Raw genomic sequence first — 22,981 nt, 5'->3', positions numbered from 1 at the left:
TGCTAATTGGAATTTGTAACAAATTATTATATTATTTAATTAATACCTAAGTTTATCTCTTGATGGGTTTCTTGTTGCTGTTCCTTTAATGATAATCTCAAGGAAAATAAAATATACAAAACGATAAAAATAATGGTCAAAATAATAATAGTAATGGAAGGAGATGGGTTTTGTTTTTCGGGGTTGGGATGCTCATTTTATATTTTTGGCCTAATACAAAAATAACGTTTTTAAAACAACAATAATAATAATAATAGCTAACAGAAACGATTTCTCTTTTGTTAATAATACTAAAAACGTTCCGATTGTCGTCATTTTTTTGGAATTAAAAAAAAAAATGAAAGAGAAGACAAACTTCCCTCAATGCAGATGGGTTTTGTTTTCCGTCGGGTCGCATTCCTTTGTTCTTCTTAAATAAACCTTAAATTACTAACTAGTAATAATAATAATAGAATTTCGCTACTGATACATGACATTTAACATAAAAGTTTAAAAAGCATGTTATAAATAATATATTGTGTGCACATGTATATATATATTTATATCATGGTTTTATTTTTTTGAGGGAGGATATGATTATGGTCGTCATCATCACGCGTCCATCATGATCTCGAAGTGGACAGAACCTTCGCGTTGCTGGTTTCCACCCCTGTAGTTAATGTTTTTGGCCCACGCTCTGCATTCGATGTTGATGACAACGTTCGCTAGAAACATAAGCAAACACACATTAATTACTAAGCACAACAACAATTACGTCGAATCTATCAAGCAAAAATGACCAGAAAACAAATAAACGGAAGTGACAGAATAATTGGAATGAATTGCGAGTTGGCCATGGCGACAGGAAATTAATAATTAAAAGCGACCATTAGTCAGGTCCGTGTTCCTTTTTCACTTTACATAATCGAATCGTTTGCAGGCGAAACGTTCGTTTTCCATCAATTACCGAATGCTATTACGTAACTCGTTCAAATTAAAACGTCAATTTTGACAATTTTTTATGACTTACGTTTCGGGGTGACGATTTTGACGGCGACCAGAGGACTCAGGTACGCCTTGTCATTGGTGTAGGGATAATAGAATCCGGGGAAGCCCAGGTACGGAAGGTATTCAAACTTGCTGACGTGCTCCTTATCGGCGGGATGTTCTCCCGCGCAGGTCACCCAGATCTGGTCCCTTTCCTCCGGCTGTCCAAAAATGATTATCATTATTATTATTCGATCCAATTAATTTGATTTAATTTGCTTACCTTCTTGCTCTTGATGGTATCCACTAGCTGCTTGGGCATATCGCTGGGCAAATCGTTAATGTCATTGTAGAATTCCGGTACCCAGTTGATGATCTGCAAAAATAGAGCGAAACATAAATAAATAGCTACTCTAAATCCTTCCTAAAGGTCTTCTTACCCTGTTGAGCTTTAGAAAGATACATGGCGAAGTCGAAGAGTATCCGAAACTGTGCGCTGGTCCGCAAGATTGGAACTTGTTCATGTCGACGTCGCAAACTCGGCCTTTCTTGGCGGGTTGATCGAAATCGCACGACATCTTATTGCTGCCTGTTCCATTCCGCAGGTAGGCTGAAAATAAAAAGTTCAAAATTTGTTTACAAATTGGAGATAATTATTTAACTCACGTTCCAAGAAATCTTCCGTCAATTTAACCCATTTCTCGATGCTGCTCTTGTTCTTCGGGTTGTACCAGATCAGTGATCCTTCCTCGGTGCGATCGGCGATTGGTCTGAAACCGAGACCCGGATTTTTTCCGATCAAACCGTTGTCCAATTGCCATTTGGGCTCTTTGTCGTTCAACGTTGAAAGCATTGCCTGCATGCAGATGGCGAACAGACATGCCAGGACGATGTAGAAGAGTGCGTAAAAGGTTAAAATTTGAGCTGAAATTGAAAAAAAAATAGTAAGGTGAAAATCTTGTTAAAACAAAAAAAAAGTTAGGTTGTGTTAGATTCAACTTGAAATTAGTTAGTTTTTTTTTGTTTTTGGCTCAAACGGTTACGTTTTTCATTTATTATCAAATGTTGATAATTATCTAATTTTTTTTTCAAACAATTTTATTATTTATCAATAGTTTTTCCTAAATCAACATTTTGAAGGTGTACCACAATTGACATGACAGCTTTCTATCATATTGAAACTGAATATTGTAGCAAGTAAATGTTATTTCACATAAATAAAGTTGAAACTAATTTTGTCTTTATACTGGCATATTAAATGGAAAACATATGAAGGTTAATTTATGTAACATCGTTAAATAATTGATTCATTGCTGCACAACAATTGTTTATTTATAATTATTTTTAGCGCAAATGCGCGTATTGCATTACACATCTGTTATTAACAGTTACAAACTATAAAGTTTCACTTCTAAACGTTTAACGAATCAATTTAACAAAATAAAATCATTACCAGTACGACCATATTTCTTTTAATGGTTCCGATAATGAGCGTGTTCGGTTATAAATCCCGGCAGACGTAAAATTATCGTAACTGGATTTTCCCGAGGGAAAAACCAGTTCGTAGCCTGTCTTCGCGCCGAAAGCACCGGTTAAAAAAAATGAAATAACATCTTTCACTTTTCTTCTTCGACTTCTTCACCATCTAATTTTAATTAAACTAAGAGGAAAGTGTATTGATTTATCATCCATCAAATTGACGTGTGCGTGTGTTTATGCACAAACATACACAAAAAGAATGTGCACAAACACAAAACAAGGGTGCGTTTCGTTTGTTTACGGAGGGACAATGGAAAAGCGCGGCAGGAAATTGGAATTTCTGGTATCGGCGAACGATTATGTAACAAAAGGACATCGGAGACGGCCGACTTGTTTGCGCTTCTATTTTGTTTGGTTCAGCTGTTGTTATTTTTATTATTATGATTTTCGCATTGCCGCGGCCGAAGGTTGAACGAGTAATTAGATAACGAATATATATATTCAATTTCATTACATATTTACTCTATCTTGCCGCCTACAGAGCCGTATATGTTTTTTTTACGTTGTTTAATAGTTATTAATCGATACCAGCGGCGCCACGTCCCTCCATTTGTAACCAATCTTCTAAAATAACAAAGAAATAACGGATGCTCACTCAAAGCAATATCCAGAGTGCCGCATTTGTTTCCAATTTCATGGCACAGCGGAATCCATTTACGGTAGCGATGACAACGTGTTCAAAGATAAACAGTCTCATTATAACATGTAACGTACAGAAAGGGAAAAACACATATAATGGATCAATTGCCGTACTTTAATTACTTTATATTTGTTTGTTTGTTATGTTTACTCATGCGTCAAATACTATTTTTTTGTTATATTTCCATAGATTTTTTATATATAACTCGCATAACTTTTTTAAAAATGTGTTCCATAAAGTATTAGCAATCCCATCTAAGAACAATCTCTCACCCGAGTTGCCTAAGTTTTGAATAATTGATATAACATACAATTCTAATAAATTGCTTGCATTAACGATCACCTATCCAGGTTGCTTAACTTTTATAATATAACTACAGCAGAGATTAACAATTTTATGAATACAATTAAAGATAAACTATGCTTAGAGATAAAGTGCCATTATAAATATAGATTAATGTGGAAATGTTATATTGAGGTTACGTTCATCTGTCATTGAATAAACAAGTTGTTTCTATCCAGTGCGAAGGTTGACCGTGTCGCAAATTGCGTTTTTTTTCTTCTTCTTTCAAATATAAATATATATATATATATATTCCATGTTTCTTTAAAATTTCGCTTCGCTTCATGAAATTCAATGCTAACTAATACAATTATATCGGTTTCCTTGAAGACCCAATCTCCATGATTGCATTCGCATATGAACCACTTTCTAAACAATAATATCCAATGAAAATCGTTAACGAAATCCTTGTTTTCTTTTAAATCGTAACGTATCTCGATTGTTAAGCACAATGTCGCCCCCTTTTTTTTGTTGGATCGTCAACCCTTCGTCATTCAAGTTTGCCTTGAATTCTTCAATGAAAAAAGTCCTTTGTTGAATGTGGGACAACTGTTGCGCTCAAATCCCGGATAAAAGCGTTATATAATCTTCGTTCAAAGCAACGATTACCTGCGAGTATTTTTTTACACTGAAGTGCACCTATTCAAGTGATCTTATTTATTGTTTGTTCAACTCTTTGAAGTACCTGAAATTCGTAAATTTCTAGACCCAACACATTTCTAGACAACTGAATCAGACAACTTCATCTACTGAATCAACATTAGTTTGGACTATCAAAATTCATATCTTGACATACCAACCTAATTAAATGGTAATTCCTCTTTCCTGAAGATTTTCTTGAAAATTATAATAATGTCCCATTAAGCATGTTCAAAAGGTGATACAATGCGTGTCCCACCACCTTACAAAGTGGTGTTGATTTTAATAATAGGGAAGTTATCAATGAATCATAAATCTCCAAAACTGATGACGTGTTGACAGTTGACGTTCTTTGCTGTCAAATTGATAAGCGAGAGTTTCGAAACGGTTGCATTCGCAATTGATTTCGTTAAACTAACTAACGATGACCTTGGACGGACGTGCCGCTCCATACGAATGCAACCAAAAAGGTGCAAAGTGAAAACCGAAAAAATCACTCAAATTAAGTACCGTCGCCTTTTGTTTACCGTTTCGGGAGGAGTTGCGCAATATCAGCTAAGTTAGGTTCATCGTATTTGTTTACCTGTTAAATATTTCTCTATCTCTCTCTGATTTCTATCCGTACGTTACGTACAAATCCTGTTTAAGATGGAGAATCTGTATTCAATTCCTCCATCCTTGTTTATCTCATATTTAAATGCAGGTGCGATCGTTTTTCACTCCAGTTACAGCCGGTTTCGTCTCGATATTTACCTACTCTTTTTCTTCTCTATATTTATTTTACTTCTTTCCGCCTGTCGGTTCGAAAACGTCTTTTACGTAATCCGAGCATCATGATTTATTGGTAATAATATCTAAACGTTGAAACTATGACAACGAAACGAATCGATACGAAAACGCCACCTCGTATCGCAAGGTATTTAACAGTTGTCAGCGTTTTGCGCGCGAGTTGACACCCAATCGCGAATTGCGTAATTGAACGTAATTTCAATTACGGTCGCACTTTGTTTGCCTGCTAAGTTATTTGGAAATTAAAACGTGCTTATAAAATGAATTGCATTTTAATTTTGAGCAATTGTTTTCCACCAGTCAAATTTTTAAAATTCTAACCTACATTTATCAACGAAACGAAATTTGACATATGAGAAGTCAAGGTTATAATTTAGTAATGGAAATTATAATCTATGCTAGACATGTTTAGAAATTCAATTGCATTCCACTTTCTTGTATTGTCCATGTCGAAAGATTTAAAGATAACGCTTCTAACCTCTAATTTTGATTATATACACATTTATTTAATACATTTAAAGAAGTCAAGGTTAAAATTCAGTCGATGTTGGCACTTTTGCAATTAATGAAGTAGATGAAATCTTACTTATAAAATGAATGTCTTTGTACTTATTACTCCATTTAAATTCATTTCTTTAATGTCCTCTGGGATAGTAGATAGTCATTCCGACCGTTAAATATTTGTTGATATATCGTCGACATGACGTACGAGACGTCAAGGTTAAGATTGAAATATATATTTCATCTAGGCAATTTTTTTGTTAATGAATAGAGCAGATTGAAAATATTTAAAAAAAAAACATCAAATGAAAGACTATCGAAGTGTATACACTTTTAAAATTAGCTTCAGTTTTCATTGGCTTGAAAATAAAATACTTTTGACCCATTTCCACCTCTTGACGACTTTAAAGCCGTACGACATTTATTAATACATATTTCTCTCCTTGAAATTCGCAACAATATTACCAGTATTTTCTCATTATATGTAAGAAATTTCCAATTAAATATAAAAAAACCATATTGCTCAATATCATATAAATTGTCAATTTTAAGAAACTTTTAAATCATCCTATTAAGTAATATCTAAATTCAATTAATTTCTTTTGTCTGCAAATATCAATATTTCTCTACTGAAATATTGAATTATTATGCAAAATAATTATCACTTATAATTGACAGGTACTTTTTTTAGTAACTTATAATTAACGAGAACTTAGTTTTAACACAACAAATTGATAATTTGTGAAAACCACGAATGAAGATTATAATCGATTAAATATAATTAAAAAAAATAATAAAATCAAGAATTCGTTTTTTTATTTGTTTAGAAACATTTTTTTACATTTCATGATAGAAATAGAGATTGTTATAGAAAAGTTTTAAATATTTGACAGCTGTCACCGTGTCAAGGGTTGACCTCAAGAAGTAAACAATTTGCAAGGGCGTATTTCAAATGAAGGTCCAATTTCAAATGTTTTCCATTTCAAATTTTGTTCAATTTGTAATCACCAATTATTAAAATTGTTTTTAATTGTAATTATTGAAATCTTTGATTTTCAAGCAAAACATTAATAAACTGTTATCGAGAGTTAATTTGGTTGCCTAGGGTACAGCAATTACATTGCGTTTTTATTCATTCTCTTGCAAAAAAAAAATTGCTAAGTTGACTTAAGTCTTAATGTTGAATGAATAAATAAATAAAGCGTTGGCGTGGAAAATTTTTCGTTTTATCGCTCGTATCGTAAAACTTTACGACCGTGGATTTTAACCGCCGCGACGGGATGGATTCATGTGCCGAGTTTTTTCCAATTTATTTTATTTCTGCTTTAAATTTCTTTTCGGGCGCATTGCGTAACATTTCCAAATGTGCACTTTTTTTTTAAATAAATAATAAGAAATTATAAGTCTCAAAGAAACTCACCCCAGCTTTTGGCGTTCCTTCCAAGGATGGTTCCGTTCTTGGAGTCGTAAAGGGCGCTCCTGAAGGTTTCCCAACCGCTCCTCTGCGGCGGCTTCATGTAAGGGAACTCGTACATCCCGTTCTCACTCTCCTTGCCTCTCATAGCCATGGTTTATTAGAGGTTTTTTTTTTCTATTATCCTCTTGTCCTGAAAGTAATAGAAAACTTTTTGAAGTATTCTATTCACTGTTGCTCGAACGTTTGATGCGGATGGGGTTGGGGATTCGAAAAAAGTGTGTGGTGCTTAAATTTAGACTTGTTGATGGCGCGAAGAGGTGGAGAGAGGAACGCGGTGTTGTTTCGCGCGCTGCTCGCTCTGATATAATAACTTGGCCGAGCGGACAAGTCCTGCGAGCGAGCGAGGCGAGCGTTCCGAGCAAGCCGAGCGAGCGTGTTGTTTTTTGTATCTCTTTTATTTGTTTCTTTTCTCTTTTGTTTTTTTCCGACTTGGTGCAAAGCCAACTCGACCGGCCACTGTGCAACCTCGCCTGAAGCTGCGTACGTACGTTCGAACATACGCACGCACGCACACTCCCTACCTTCTTTTACCTTTTCGTTCCTCAAATTCTTCTGCTCTCGGAACTGACGCCGCTCGTTACACCAGACGCACGATAACTACAAGCAATCAAGTGTATATTCTGTATCTCGTACGCTTATTTCTAGGCTAGTTTTACTGCTGATAAGATAACGGCGCAAATGATCTTTGCTTAATGCTTCGTATTCGAAAGTGGAAAAAAAAATCACATGCATACGTAATTCTACGTAAAATCTCATTTCAACAACGATTTTCCCATCTCAGAAGATCTCTATCGATCTTATCCGAACCATCGCACAAATCACAAATTCCGATAGAAGTTTTTTTTGTTAATATATATTTAATTGGCGTTTCTAATTAACAATACTTTTCATTGTTTATCAGATTTATTCGATAAATAATTTGCATGGTTTGCATTACGACTTGATAACTTTATTATATAACACAAACTAAACGTCCACAAACATCACATTTATATGACTAATTACGCAATTGTTTTTCCATTTTATTTGCACTTGTTTTTTATAAATTACAATACATTTTCTTTAATTTTTCTTCTCAAATATCAATAATTCAATAGATTATTATTACTATTTCTACTACTACTGTTACAATTTATGTTTTTTTATGCAATATTTTACAGAATGAGTTTACCAAATGTATTTTCCTGAAGCAATTACTTCCATATTATGTGAAACATGTGAATTATTCAGTAATTTAAAATAATTCTTTTTTATTATGAATGTATCAACAAAATTTAATTGATATTCATCTTTTTTTTCATTCAAAGTAAAAGACATAAAATACAAATTTATTAGTTGACATTGTTAACCTTATAAATTCAAGATAATTTTGCATTTATAAAAAAAATTATAGTTAAGCACTTTAATAGAAGACTGATACAAACTGTTAAGCGACAATTTTTATAAATTTTGGAGAAAAATGATTTTCAGTGTATTGATTATAACGAAAATTAATTGTATTGTGCAATAAATATTAAGGTATCAGAGAAAATTTCACAATAAATTATTTAGTAAGATTATTTTGTAATTAAAAGAAATCATTTTTTTAAACTTTCACGCTTTTGCGGAATTCCGAGAAGCATAAACGGTTCCACCTTAGTTTCGGCATTAATTTGTTTATTTTTTTTTTACTCCCGGTCTTTTTATTTTTCCTTTACATTATTTCAATTTTTTGTTCGTTTCGTACATGTGTAAAGCTCGAATTTTGGGTCATGGTCGTAAAACGAATAGAGACTAAAAAAGAAGAAAAAAAAGTATACACACACGATCTGTTTTAAAGCCAAGGCCTCCTGGACGCACAAGAAGTCGCGCGTCTCGAATGCTAATTTTTCAAATTTGCCGCATTTTTTTTGGTCCTCGACGATCCTACAAGTAAACTCGCTAATGCATTTGTTTATTTGATCTGTCAATTATCCGCGAGCGGTGTAATCAGTTCGTGCACACTTTCAATCATTATTATCCATTTTTTTATTCTTTTGCTCAATTCTAATTCTCACCTTGAATTAATTATAATAATTTTATGCGCAAACAGCTCTTCGCTCCTTCATCATTCTTTTTCTGGGTGCTAATTACAAAAGACACTGAGACGTAGCGCGAATTATTTCCTAGGTTCGTTATTGACGTCTTCAATCCTTTTCATCTATTGACGTTTCAATAGTAAAAAAATGATTTTCGTTTGAACGCTAAACGTCTCTCAGCAAATTCCCGCATATTTACAGCTTTATCGGAGAAACACAAGGCAATAAGTTATCGTTCTTATTTACATTCACTGTAAATATTTATTCAGCAGAATACTGTTTGCGTAAAAAAAAATTATAATAATTATCGTTCACTCGACAAAACGTTCCGATCCATTAAACAAAGCGAAATTTTCAGTAATTTAATTATATTTTTATTTTGTAGTTTCAAAATTTCTTATAGATGGCGTACATTCATTTCATTGAAATTCATCAATAATATTTTCTTAATTATTTAAATATTGGCTACAACAATAATAATTTATGAAATTGGAAAATTCGCTGAAAACATCATAAAAAAATAATAGTTGGTCAAAATGTTTGGTTTTGTTAAGAGGAAATGAGCGTTTTCGATCGATCCGGAATGAGATTTCTCGGATAAAAATCTGCTAGCTAGCACCGCTCGCGCTTTATAAATACACCAAATGTACGTCAAGAGGATGAAGGACTATTTTTGAAAACGTTTAGCTCGGATATCTAAAAATACGCCGACCATACCATACAGCATGGCATTCTTCCTTCTGCGTAATGTTTTCGCCAAGATATTAAGCTTAAGGTTGGTAGTTCTGATTGAGCCATCGGTTGGCAATGCTATTTGTGCTGTGCGCGCGTTATTTGCAATTTGTAATTGCCACCTCAACAGCATACTAGTTTCGAGGTTGTCGGTGAGTCGGTGATTGCATAATTCACGTGTTAAATGTCATATTAATAGTGTAGATCAGCGTTTCTTAAAGCCTTTGGTCCGAACTTAAAAATTTGAAACGACAATCCGAGAATGGGTATGTGAAGAAAAACATCTCGGATTTATCTGTCATCAATTTTTCTGCGACCTTCATTTTGAGAATCGCTGGTGTATATGATAAATAAATAACAGTTAATTTTTGACAGGTTTCAAACGTCATTTACTTCCATTATATAAATGTCATAAAAAATTGTCAACTGTCAAATTGTGAATTTCACTCATGATTATTAGTAATTAAATGTTTGAATATTTATGAAAACACTTATTGAGTATTCCGAAAAAAACCTGATTGAGTAAACTTTCCGAGTTTCACGTTTACCTGGAATTGCCGAGGTTGCACAACAAAGTTGGTGATAACTGCAGGTTCTTCCACTCCTTCTATCCTTCTCTCTTTCGCACTCTTCAAAAGAACGGGAGGAAAGATCGACGTTAATCGTCTCGAGAGTCGTTTCCAGCGAAATGTAAATGTATTCCTCTCATATTAAATGATACCCGTGTTTTATGCGCGACGTTCGTGAATAATAATAGAAGCAAACAGCGCCGCGATTATCGTTTGCATATATACATAAGGCGATTCTTCGTAATTGCCATCGCCTCGAAAGGAAACTTCCATCAAAACGCGCTGATCCGAAATATTAATCGAGTAAACAACTTCTTTTGTTTCTACTTTTCATTATAATCCGAGATGGCGCTGATGGTTAACAGCTTTAGTTATATACAACCGCCGCTATTGAAATGCGTTGCATAACATCGGAATTCCTGTGAATAATTCAAACGATATTTGGCGACATTTTCTGCAATTGAACTAATCCGAACGCGATCTTATCTGCTGATAGCATCTAATCTAATTATATTGGGTCGTTCGGTGCGTTATCGCAGCAAAATCAATATTATCGTGTTATGATTGTTTTTGTTTAAATATTCAATGATGCCGTCAAAACGGAAATTACTTAATTAGTAGACTGATCTGGAATTTCGGTAGAAATAGTTTTTCATAGTTAAAAAAAAATTACAAGACTTGAAAGAACCGAGATAAATAGATGACGCACGACTTAAAATTTTATATTTAGATAAATTTCTCGAATAATTTCTGTTGTATACAAATAATTATGTCTATTACAATACCAAGTTAGTGAGTTATGAAATAAACTCATACCAAAATTTAACATAGACCAAATTTTAAAAAAGAATGCAGTGTTTGATGGCAGAAATAGAACCGTCATCATTGAAATAAATAATTATAGTTATTGATTCGAAGATAAATTTGAGAAAAATAGATTTTAAAATAATACCTGTTATTAAAAATGAGTCTTCTTAGGACTGGTAATATAAAAACCGGTTAAAATGAGTAGGTAAATAAAATACTACAAATGATACGTAACACATAAATCACCGAACCGCAAGACGCAGACACATCGTAACATCGATGCAAAGCCGAGCCCGAGAGACTGAGAGCATTGCAATTCTTTTGTATGCAAAAATTATCCGTCGACAAATCGTACCGAGAAAGAGATGTATATAGAATTTTAAATTTAAAACAAAAAAGTAACAGCAACAAATAAATCAAGCAAAGGTTTTTCAATGTTTTTGTCTTGCGTGCATTAAAAAAAAACGTCACCAGATAAAAATAGAGTTTTAAAAATATAAATATGAAATTCTTTCGTCCTCCGTAAAACCTGTATGTGTAACGTACAAGTTATTGCTAAAAGGAAAAACGCGTCGTGTAAGTTAAATTAATGCTGCTGTATATTATGCAACCAACTTTACTTTCTTGTGTCGTAACGACTATCATGTAAATTAAGTAACAACTACTAATAATAATTGATATTTTATTATATTAAACTTCTTTCGTTTAATTTGTAGTTAGTTCAACCAATCAGGTATGATTTTGGAATGGGTGTTGTCTTATTTGTATGAAACTTTTGATTGGTTCTGTTTACTTATTTTTATTGACCATTTTTATTATACGACTGTGAATATGCAAACAATAAAAAAAATGAAAGAAGCGATAAGACGGAAGATGCAAATAAAAACCACTAGTTTTTATTGGTTTACAGCTTGGCTTTATTTATTTATTTATTACCCAGATGACATTAAATCGCAAAAAGGGATCGAATATTGGAAGAAGCAAATAGTAAGACAACCAATAAAAACTAATTTTCAATCGACCAATGCGGATCCTAAATGTTTTCTATTGGTTGAACATGTTGACTTATTACAATATCTCAATAAATCAACGATTTCAATAATCTGCTACTAGTAAATATACTAGGATACAATGTAGATGTAGGTGAATGTTGAGGATTCCTGCAGCAGATTGCGAGCGTAGAGATTACATTTTAGCGATACAAAGTGACCAACTGCGAAACGGACAACAAATAAATTGCGAATCAATTGTTATTTAAAATTGCCCACTCTGCAGATTTTCCAATTGGATTGCCAGGACCGGATTCAGGTTCGGTCTGTCCTCGCGAAACTTGTAAGGAAAGTACTCGTCCTTGAATCCTCGAGTCGGGTAGTATTTTATGTGACCGATATGCTCATCGTCGTAACTGGTGGAACCGCTGCAGTGTACCCAAACCGTCTTACTTGTGCAAAGTAACAACAGTTACATAATCAAAAAGTTTCATAATATTTTTTTACCTCACGGGATTTGTTGATGTTCATCCTTAAATCTTTAGGATAATCGCTTGGGACTGTAAAATATTCCATCGGTTCCCAATCTTTGTACTAAATAAAAATAATTTAAAAAAAATATGTAATTGTAAATATAATTTACCTTGTTCAGTTTCAGGAAGATGCAAGGCTTCTTCGATGCGTAACCGAAATCAGAGGCGGCGCAAGGTCCGAAATCTGCAGTTTTGAAGATGCAATTGCTTTTGGGGAATTTCTTGCATTGTTGCTCGTTTTCTAGTATTCAAATTTCACAAACATCATTCCAAATAATCTTTAGTATTGGTTTACCTTTCAAGAATTCTTTGATGTTCTTGATGTACCCCGAAACTCGTCGATTTTCCGAGCTATCCTCCCCTTTCAACGTGTACCAGATTAGAGGTTCCGGAAGTTCTCTGTTGACTTTCAATGGAACTACGTTGACAGCTAGATCTCATTGTTTAAAACAAAATAGCGTAAACGTTGCATTTGTTAATACTTAATTTATCGGAACTTTCGAAATAGGCTTTGCTCGACGCCGGCGTTCCAATGAGATCCATCAAGAACATGATCAAATACAGAAGTCCGGTGAAAACTCCGATTGCCAAGATCAAGAAAAGGAGATATTGATACATTATCCTCACTGCAGACGAACAACGCAACGAATAAATTGTTTAATAATGTATGTATGTTAACTTACACCAATTCCTTTTCGTCCTGTTGCATATCGTGCGATTCTCCTTGTCATACAGGAATTTTTTGAAGCGCTGGCATCGCCGCAATCTACCACCCATTTAATAAATACGTTAAAAATATTAATAAAGCTCTAGAATAGATAAATAAATAATCTAAAGAAAAGTCAAATTAAATTGACACCAACTTTGTCAAATTTGACAATTAATTAAATTCGCATGTTTTATTTTAACAAAAGTTAAATAAACCTAAAAACAAAATATACTATTTGTATTATATTGAGTTGTATTTACTTACTTTTATTAGTCAGATTTATTGTACAGGCAAACAAAGAAGATTTATGGTAATAAAAAAGAAAGGGACTTCATAAAACCAGCTACTGAAGAAACTAGTTTTTGGTTTACAGCAGAGGTTCTCAAACTTTTTTTGTGCCCCTTGCCTTGTTTTTCGGTTTTGGGTAGACCCCCTACTTACCTGATATTGATTTTTTGTAAATTTATTATTTATATTGGGACATCTTTATAATTATTAAGATCTTTGCTCTGAGACTGCGCGTCTGCTTGTAACAAGATGATACTGGCATATCATTATGTGCAGGTTTTTACAAGTTCAAAATGCATTGTGACCACAAATCGAATGCCTACATCCTACAACTTACAGAATTTTATAAACATATATAATACATTTTTTACTTCATAGGTACTTTTATAAATAATAAATAGGTACTATCAGTGTATGTGAGATCAACTATCGTGGACCCACATTTTCATATCATGGACCCCCAAATTTTTTTCCGCTGTCGTAGACCCCTTGCAGGTTGTCATAGACCCCTGGGGGTCGATATAGACCACTTTGGGAATCACTGGTTTACAGCTAAGATTTATTTATATACTGTTTTTAAATGAGATGGTATCGCAAAAAGCTGGAACATTTATTGGTGACATCAAACAGCAAGCGAACCAATAAAAAGAGGATAATCAAACGACCAATTACTAAAATAAATTTATTCTATTGGTTTAAAACTTTGGGTTATTGGAATACCTTAATAAATAAACATGTTTTCTTGTTTTCAAGAAGATCAAATTAGTTAGTAACAATTAATTAATATTAAATTCTAATTTTAAATATATTTACTCAATGTTATAAACATAAACATGTTTCTATATCTTTTCTACTAAAATGTATTTAATTTATATGATTTTAATGAGAATAATTATTTTTTGTAATAATTTATTTTATTTCTTTATCTCACTCCATCTAGCGGTAGTGTCGTTACTGTTAATTATTTTGTAAATGATAATGTTGGTAGTTTTACTCTTTTATTTATAGTTTGTTGTTATTGTAATGATTTTAGTAAATGGTGTTGCTGTCGCCGTTAGATGGCTACGAGAATGAAGATTAGAGATAGATGTAGAAATTATATTTTTTAAGTTGGTAAAGTATTTAAATAATTCGTTATATGATTGTTAAGTTTAATTTTTGTACGAATTTAATTTGTGATGGAAGTTGCATAAAAATACTAATTTTTGTTTTTGATGTTTTCTTTCTGTATCACAAAATCCGATACAAATGTGGTAAATTCGGCACTCTGGCTAAATAAAAAATATCCAATAAAGTAGGTAGTCGATCATTTGGTGGCAGAAATAGGGCCGTAAAATTGAATTTATAAAATTATGTAAGCAGGGTAGCATACGTTCGGTCGGGGATGCAATGTGTTTACATAACACATAAAACATTGCGGCTGCAACTGTGACAGTTGCAAGCGGCGCAAGTGGGCATCCTCTTCCTTCGGAAGTGTCTTCGGAGGATCCCGTGAGGACAAATGTGACAATTGTGGTTGAGATCGCAACGCACGTGACACGGTGCACTCACGCATCACAAGTGCGACCGATTTGCCGCGAGATCGAGCGTGAGTGGAAGCGAGAGAGGATTGTGATCGTTGGGAGTGTCACAATAGTACACGAAAATTTTGGTTGGCATCGGTCTGTTGGAGCGAGAGGGAAGATCTTCCGTGCGTCAGAGTGAGAGAGATAAGAAGAGGGAAAGAGAGAGGACACGACGGCCGTCGCGAGTCGACGCAGACTTTTTTCCCACATCACATTTCCCTTGCACCGGGTTTGAGGAGACATAGAGATATCCTGCCAGTCCTCAGTTTTACGTGCGGAGTGTCCCAGAGAGTGCGTGTACCGTCCCATCCTGCACGGTTCTGCAAAACAGGAAACTTCCGGAAGCACCGTGTCGCAAAACAAAACGCGATCGGTAAATGTAGAGGAGGCAGCGAGTAAAAGCAAAAAATCGAGGGAGGAGATCCGGTGGTTACTCCTGTGCGCTGTTGTTGTTTATTTTCTCTCTCTCTCTCTATCATCCTTTGATTCGCATTCTCAACCCGTTGTTGACAATCCGAGTATCATCATTACCATTAAGCAGAGAAGCAAATGTCTTCGGGGATGTATGGTGGTGGATGCTGAGCACCGCAATTGAGGAGACGTCTGACAATCGTAAGTCCGCTCCCCGCCCTTCCCTTTCGCAGCAGCGAATTATCTCATTACCCGGCCAATTTCCCAATTTACTCCAGTTTACGAGGACCCCAGAGGTCAGATGTATTCCAACTCGATCAGCTGTTATTGACACCCCGTGTCTAATACACCTCTCTCCATCAACCCAATCATTATCATAAACAACCTTATACACATGATCATCATCTTGTATGCATACTCACACTGTAGGCTTGTAAATGTAATATTGATTGCACCACACCTTATCATCATGATCAACATCATCATCGCGCATCTGTTCAAACAACACATCTCTTCTCATACTATTCCACCAAATTCAATCGAGCCCTTTTTTCCTATTTGATTTTTTGAGGTTATGCTCTCTCCCCAGAGAGCACAGCCAACCATAGAAATAACAAAAAAAGTTAATATAAAAATTCCGTTTTACTTCTTTTTCTCTCCTTTATTTGTATTGTCAAGACTACCACTAATCAGCAACACCCGGAAACGCGCGGAGATAACAGCTCCGATTACTTCTGCGCGCAATCACACACTTAAAAATATGCAATCGAACTAGTTTCCGAGACTATTCATTTGTTTGTTTTAATATATATATATATTGTTTTTCTACATACTTCCAGTAACTGCAGACTATATGGGATATTCCTCATTTCAATTACGAGTTAATCTTTGCTTTCCAAAAACGATAAATATTTATAGATATTTTTATCAAAATTTTAATTATTAATTAACAGTGTGAAATCAACTACGAATTTGATAAAATTATAATATCATTAGGTTTATTTTTTTGTAAAAAAATTGATATTAATTTTTTAAATTTTATTTTAGTAGTGTTTGCATTTTGATTTATTAATTTACTATGATTTTGTTCTCTTACTATTCTCTTACTAAAATCTATATTGATATTTGAGTGTCTAGTAGTTTTCATTGATTTTAAGATCAATATATTTGAGCAATTTCAATGCTCGGTCATTTTCTATAATTTTCAAAGCTTTTTGTAAATTAATTTTTCTTCAGCTTATATTGATTTTATGTCAAATTCGATACACTTCTCGTGCACGAAAATTTATTTATCAATAAGCAATGCATTTTATTAATGGACGTTTCACGGAAACTTCGTTCAATTGTTTCGTACATCCTTTGTTTCAAAGAGTAATTATTCCATGATTTTAGTTTCGATTTTCTACTTAAGATTTCCGCACTGATGTTTTTGCTGTTTTACATACTCACTGTTTACTTTGTTTTTCTACATCCTTTTGTTTCAGAGCGTAACAAATTTTTGCTTTTAATCCAATTTGTTTAAATATAAAGAGGTTTCCTGTTTTGAGAACATTAATCATAGATTTTAGTAATCTTGCATCAATATTAATTTAGATCTATTTTTTATGAGTATTTACTAAAATTTTCTGAAATGTCTGTAAAAAACGTATCAAACAGTGGCGGATCTGTAACGGCTCAAATACAAATTTGTTTAGGGCCCTCAAATACTAAAACTGGTGTCTAGTACCCACGACTTTCTTAATGTGGCCCTCGTAGAACCGACACTCGCCACTCCCCGTTATCAATTTTTTAAAATTGTTATTTAGAGCTGTATGATTTTCTCTAATTCAAATCAACAGGGGAAATCAAAATTGAAGTTACACCTCGCTACTTAAAAAAGGGCTCAAAGATTTGAAGTTCCGCCACTGGTATCATATGAGCGATTACTTTTGACTTCAAATGTATATGATAATTGCAATAATATTTTTAAAATGTTCTCAATGACTAAACAAAAATAATTTTCTTCTTGTTCATCGCGCGAATGAGTAAACGGTTTCCGTTGCGTGCCTGCGAATTGTTCTCGGAAGAAAAAATACATTTTGCAATAGTTGGCAATGAAAAGAAGCGTGGAACAAATCTCGGATCTCTAGATGCATTTTGTATTTGGTGTTTGCGGGTTCTCCGCGTGATTCATCCTATCGGATCAGCAGAAATTTCATCTTTTCACGGTCGTGACGTCACCCCTCTCACTCTCTTCACTACTACTACTACTATTCGTTCACGTGACTAAAGCGCATTTATTTCGCTTTTCGTTCATTCACGATTCGATTCATTCACTATGTCATTACGACACTTCCACTGTTAATTGTTTGCAATTGTTACATTTTTCGGTTTTTACAAGATTTATTAAAACAATTATAATAAGTATGTAATTTTACATCTTGCATAGTAATTTGGTTATTAAAAATAAGACCCGAAACAAAAATACACTAATCCCTCGCTTTACGCGATAGATAGGATTATGAGAAAAACGTGTAAATCCAATAAACTACCGTGCAAAACGAAACCGTGTAAAATGAGTGATATGTGTGTATTAATCGTAAAGACTATGGAAATATGGAGTAATTTTAATTATTTACGAAATATTTCTAATTTTATATAATTTTTTATAAAAAGTAATGCGTAAATCGGGCTTTCCATTTGACAATTGTAAATGAGACTAAAGTGAATTAAACTGTAATCGATAAACGCTTAAATAGCAACAACAACAAAATATAATATGCTTGCTGTGAAATGAAAATTACATGTTTTCGAGTTTGTAAGACAACTACGTTGCATGCTCTTGATAATCGATAGAAAAAAATAGAAAAAGAAAACACGTAATTACATTGTCTCCGCATACATTGACATTGTAATCTGTCACTGTCCAACTTATAAATAAACGTCAGATGATTGATTTGAATTATGAATAGTTAATGCTATGCATTTATTGTTTTATAGTAATATAATAGATGGAGATAAACAAAATTACATATATTTACAAAAAAAAAAACTATGAATCAACGCATATTTGATTTATTCAAATAATTTATCACAGCGTAACCGATTCTTTATTACGAATCAAATTTAGATGTAGCTGTCATTTTATGTACACCTATACCTCATTATACAAAATTTCACTACAAGGCCATTTTTTTAATGACACTTCTTATACGGCCAAAAATGCTTTAGTTTACATTCTTATAGGAAACAAAAACAAGCTTTACGGTCAACTTTTCGGGAACGTATCCGGCTGTAAAGCGAGGTATGACTGTATTTTGTTTTCTATGAATTTTATAATATCCAAAAATCACATAAAAAACATAATTATATTACAGATATTTCGTTCGGTTACTAAATTAACTTAATTTTAACGTCTTTCTTGTTTTTTTTTTTGTAAATTTTGACATTTTATGAATGCATCAAACAGTTTTAAACATTTTATTTCCCGAAAATCGTGTCTGTCGATTGTGTTATATTTAAATTTATTTAATGAACCGAGATTACATTTACATATTTAGAAGATCTATTAATTAAATTTTTTATTAAATCTCATTGAAATATATTTATTATTAATTTATTTTATTTATTAAATTATATAATTATAAATTTGTTAATTATAAATTTTTTTTCAAATTCGATTCTGATCAATGATGTTTAGAATATTTAAACATTTTGGTAATTGAATTGATAGCTGCTTTTTTTATATTTGTTTTTCAAAACATAGATAATTCGAATATTTATCGTCGTGTCGTAAATAAATCAATGTTACAATTCGAAATCGTTGTATCTTAGAGAACGGATGATAAGTCGAGCATTCGGCATTGATATCTAGATTATCATTATCATCCTGATCGCAGTCGCTATTTGATTAATGCGATATTAACGAGCATTTAAGAAAATAATAATATAATACACAGTTACTTCACTTTTCGTTAGATAATGTTGTTTCGTTACGTAATGAAAATAGTTTCATTAATTAATCGATGGTCCGATTAATTCTATTTATTTCTAATTTACACTTTTCGAAAACTATTTTTTTTATTTTTTGTCTAGTTGCCATGATTAATATAACTTGTAGTTTAATGCAAAATGAATTATTCTTGTTCATGGAATAATTTGATGAGAGAGACAGCTTATTACAGTTAAGCAATGTTTGTTTCTGGATTGATGATCGCTACTGTATCTCGAAAATAGAGAACGATGTTAATCTATAACAGCAGTGGGCAAATGCGGCTCCGAAAGTCGCATGCTGCTCCCATTAAAATTTTATTTTTATTATATTTGAAATAATTAATTTATTTTTTTCATAATTATATTTTTAATATGTGTTCTTATAGTTACATATAAATTAAAATATGCAATTACAATAAACAACAAAAATTGAATTTGTGTATTTACGTGACGCTCTTCATAAAATATAAAAAAAACTGGTCTACAAGTTTCGTTTTCAATTAACTCTAATTCGAATCTCAGTCTGCTTCAGTTGCTGCTCCTTTTTCTTCTTCATCTTCTTTCTGTTTGCGTTCGCTGCGTTCAAGGTGTCGTAAAAACCTGTTCTCCTTTTTTATTATTATTTATATTATTTCGTTTTCGATAATTTCGTGATTTGCCTTGAACTGACCTGAGCCAACGCGGCCGTTCTTGACTCGCAGCACAGAAGAAATAGAATAAGACACCGCATCTACAAAAGCAACAAAAAAAAAATACGCCTAATTTTAGATTTTTTTTTTATTTTAGCAACCTGTGCTCTTGGAATTCCGTTTAGTCATCCACACGCTGCGTGCTTTATTATTACTAAGGAATTCCGCTTGTTTTCTTTTTTTTCTCTCATTTGTTTGTTCGTTTTCTTTTGCGAATCTTTGAGATTTGAGCAAGACGTGGGAAGTACACATTCCAGAAGAATTTTTATGAAATTTACGCCTTTCTTGAGTGGAAAATGTGCGTCTTTAATAGCTCTCCAAAAAAACATGTGTTGCTTTTATGAGGGGAAAAACATTAAACTTAGGTGCAAACAAAATTTTTGACAGTTAAATAATAATTGGATAGGTCTATTACAAATAGATTGACACTATTAAATCAATTCCCGTCATTTGCAGTCACGAAATTGAATTCTTTAAGTTAGTTTTTGTTTTAAATTTTAAATCATTAAATTAATGATTTTAATTTTTGATCTCGTTGTTTTCACCAGTAAATTATTTCGTTTTTCCGTTCGTCTGCAGTCGACCGATAAAATCAATGATCCTTATTTTTATGAAAGTGCATTCAATTTATAAACGATAAAAAAAATTGACTGTCAGACGACGAACTCTACGATGAAGTACGGTCAATGTTCCAGATAATTCCCATCTCCATCACATTCCCTCTTCATGTTAATATCTTCCATATTTAATTAATTAATACATTTTTAGTATTTTTATTATTATTAAATAGAATAACAATTATTGCAATTCGTGTGTTGCGTGTTAAGTTTCGTACAAATTCTATTTCTATATCACGAATACATTTAAACGTATACACACAATATTTGCGTAATCTCGGTACATTATTATCGCGAGGCGTTATCACTACACTTATCATCATCATCATCGCGCACATATTGACTGATACGCAAATTGCGCTCGTACGGTACGCAGCGATAAGGGCCCATCATCAAGGGAACTAAAACAACAACAAATGGAATAACGAGAGTGAAAGAGAGAAGAAATAATAAAACTCCAACATAACATAACAAGATATGAAGAGAGCGGTCTATTTTTTTTTGGTTATTATTTTGTTTTCATATTGTCGATGTTCATATTTCATTTTTGTTTGTTTGACATATGCTTCTCTTTGACGTTAATTCATATTTTCCGTTATTGTTTCGATTTGTTCCTTTTTTTGTTCTATTTTCTGGAGTGGTTGTAGTAACTAGATTTCCCAATTAGCACGTGTTTTAGCACTTCGATTTAGATCACTCGCTTTTGTTCATTTATTTTTTAATTAATCATTGACACAGATACAATTTTATATTTATCATTTTTTTATGTAATATTTAATTTTCGTTTAAAAAAGGTAAAAAAATAGAGAAACGTATACACCAACGAAATGATCTTTAATTAAAAACTCTACAGCTAATTAGGAATGAGTATTTTGTAACAATTGAACTTGTTAATTGTGTTCTTATCTGCGTTTAATTACGGAACGATTGTATTCCGGATGTTTGTTTTGTTGTTTGACACTTTTTTGCGTCAGAAGAAAACAAAAATGTAATTATAGAAAGTGAGTCCGAGAATTACAAAAAATCACACACACACGCATCTATTTTGGTTTTAACGCCAGGCCTTATCTGTTCTGTAATGCGATTCAAATGTGTATCTGGATGTTTCTCGATACGCCGTTTCCAAAAACCAGTCGTCACATGACTTGACTCACGTACAGATTTTTGGAAATTTTCCGTACTTTTGACATTTTTTTTTTATAATTTATCTATTTGTAAATTTATTAGAAATTGTTAAAAATTAGCAGATGTTATCTGAAAAATCATTTTTGTATCAACTATCAAAATATACATAATTGCTTAACTTTCTTTTTTTTAATTGAAATTTTGCATGCTAAGAATGATCACATTAATTAATTTAATATTAAACATTTAAGCGAATTACTGTCTTTAAACGTATCCAAGATTGCGGTAATTAGTGTATGTGGAAAATGCACAAATTCGCGCGCAGCACGTGCCTCTGAGCCGGTTTCAAGTTTGCCGCGAATTCCCCTTCCCGCGTCACCACCTTGTAGTTACGTCACCGACAGAATCACGTGTTACGTGTTCCGGCACGCTTGCGATCGCAGGTGGTCCTGGACGCACCGCAGAATTGTTTGTTTTACACACTTTCGGTAATTTCGTTTTGTGAATTTATTTTCCAAACAAATCAAGGATCCGATTGTGACAACGATCTTCTTCCTCCCTCTTCCTCGATCATCATCGTACGAAACAACACACATGGGATCATCCATTGCGAAACAAATATTTGCCAACCATAGTCACGGTAATATAACAATTAACGGTTGCCATTAATGCCTGTTGCCGTCTATTCGCTAATTTCTTGAGTCTACATCGTTCCTCTCTCTCTATTTTTGTTGTTGTTTTTTTGTTGCTAATACTGCCGTTGGCCACCGTTTAACGTCAATTTAATCCGAGCGTTTGTTTTACTATGTAGTATTTTTTGTTTCATAAATGATAATTATGATAGGGTATGGTGTGGACGATGTAGTGTTGTGTAAGCGGTGGATCGCGCACCGACCCAAACTTTCCTCGTTTTCTTGTCCGTTATGCAATCGGCAGTCTAAAAATAGCGGCAGAATGTTTGAGAAGAAGAGGTATTTATCCGCGAATTGGCAACGTTTCTTTTTCATATAATATATATATAGTGA

The 22,981-nt window shown here is 33.1% G+C and overlaps 3 protein-coding genes across 7 annotated transcripts in view; 1 reads left to right on the top strand and 2 right to left on the bottom strand.

The window, feature by feature from the left end:
- Positions 1 to 310: 310 nt before the first annotated feature.
- LOC108568048 (sodium/potassium-transporting ATPase subunit beta-1-like) lies at positions 311 to 11,365 on the bottom strand. Of its 2 annotated transcripts, none has more exons than XM_017928906.1 (7): positions 11,204 to 11,365; positions 6,837 to 7,023; positions 1,633 to 1,890; positions 1,407 to 1,576; positions 1,250 to 1,342; positions 1,010 to 1,187; positions 311 to 704 (listed from the first exon to the last, which is right to left on the bottom strand). In XM_017928906.1, exons 2-7 carry the CDS (start codon positions 6,982 to 6,984, stop codon positions 592 to 594), a joined length of 960 nt encoding a protein of 319 aa, XP_017784395.1. In that variant the 5' UTR covers positions 6,985 to 7,023; positions 11,204 to 11,365; the 3' UTR covers positions 311 to 591. The 2 variants fall into 2 exon arrangements, with proteins under 2 accessions (XP_017784395.1, XP_017784396.1); XM_017928907.1 differs by lacking the exon at positions 11,204 to 11,365 and adding an exon at positions 10,231 to 10,619.
- A 1,447-nt stretch (positions 11,366 to 12,812) lies between these two features.
- Positions 12,813 to 13,220, bottom strand: LOC108568050. Its single transcript, XM_017928909.1, has 2 exons — positions 13,063 to 13,220; positions 12,813 to 13,010 (listed from the first exon to the last, which is right to left on the bottom strand). The coding sequence occupies exons 1-2, from the start codon at positions 13,196 to 13,198 to the stop codon at positions 12,829 to 12,831; spliced, it is 318 nt and encodes a 105-aa protein (XP_017784398.1). The 5' UTR covers positions 13,199 to 13,220; the 3' UTR covers positions 12,813 to 12,828.
- Positions 13,221 to 15,008: 1,788 nt separating this feature from the next.
- LOC108568059 (TBC1 domain family member 24) overlaps positions 15,009 to 22,981 on the top strand; it is a 29,298-nt gene continuing 21,325 nt past the window's right edge. For 2 of the 4 annotated variants that reach the window (XM_017928949.1, XM_017928952.1), the window contains exon 1: positions 15,009 to 15,754. The gene's annotated coding sequence lies outside the window, so the exon portion shown is untranslated. The remainder of the gene's footprint in view (positions 15,755 to 22,981) is intronic. The other 2 variants (XM_017928951.1, XM_017928950.1) reach the window with 1 other exon arrangement.

The sequence above is a fragment of the Nicrophorus vespilloides genome, unplaced genomic scaffold, assembly GCF_001412225.1.
Source record: "Nicrophorus vespilloides isolate i.1.1-1 unplaced genomic scaffold, Nicve_v1.0, whole genome shotgun sequence".
Classification (NCBI taxonomy): domain Eukaryota; kingdom Metazoa; phylum Arthropoda; class Insecta; order Coleoptera; family Silphidae; genus Nicrophorus; species Nicrophorus vespilloides.
This window is presented reverse-complemented; position numbering and strand designations above follow the sequence as displayed.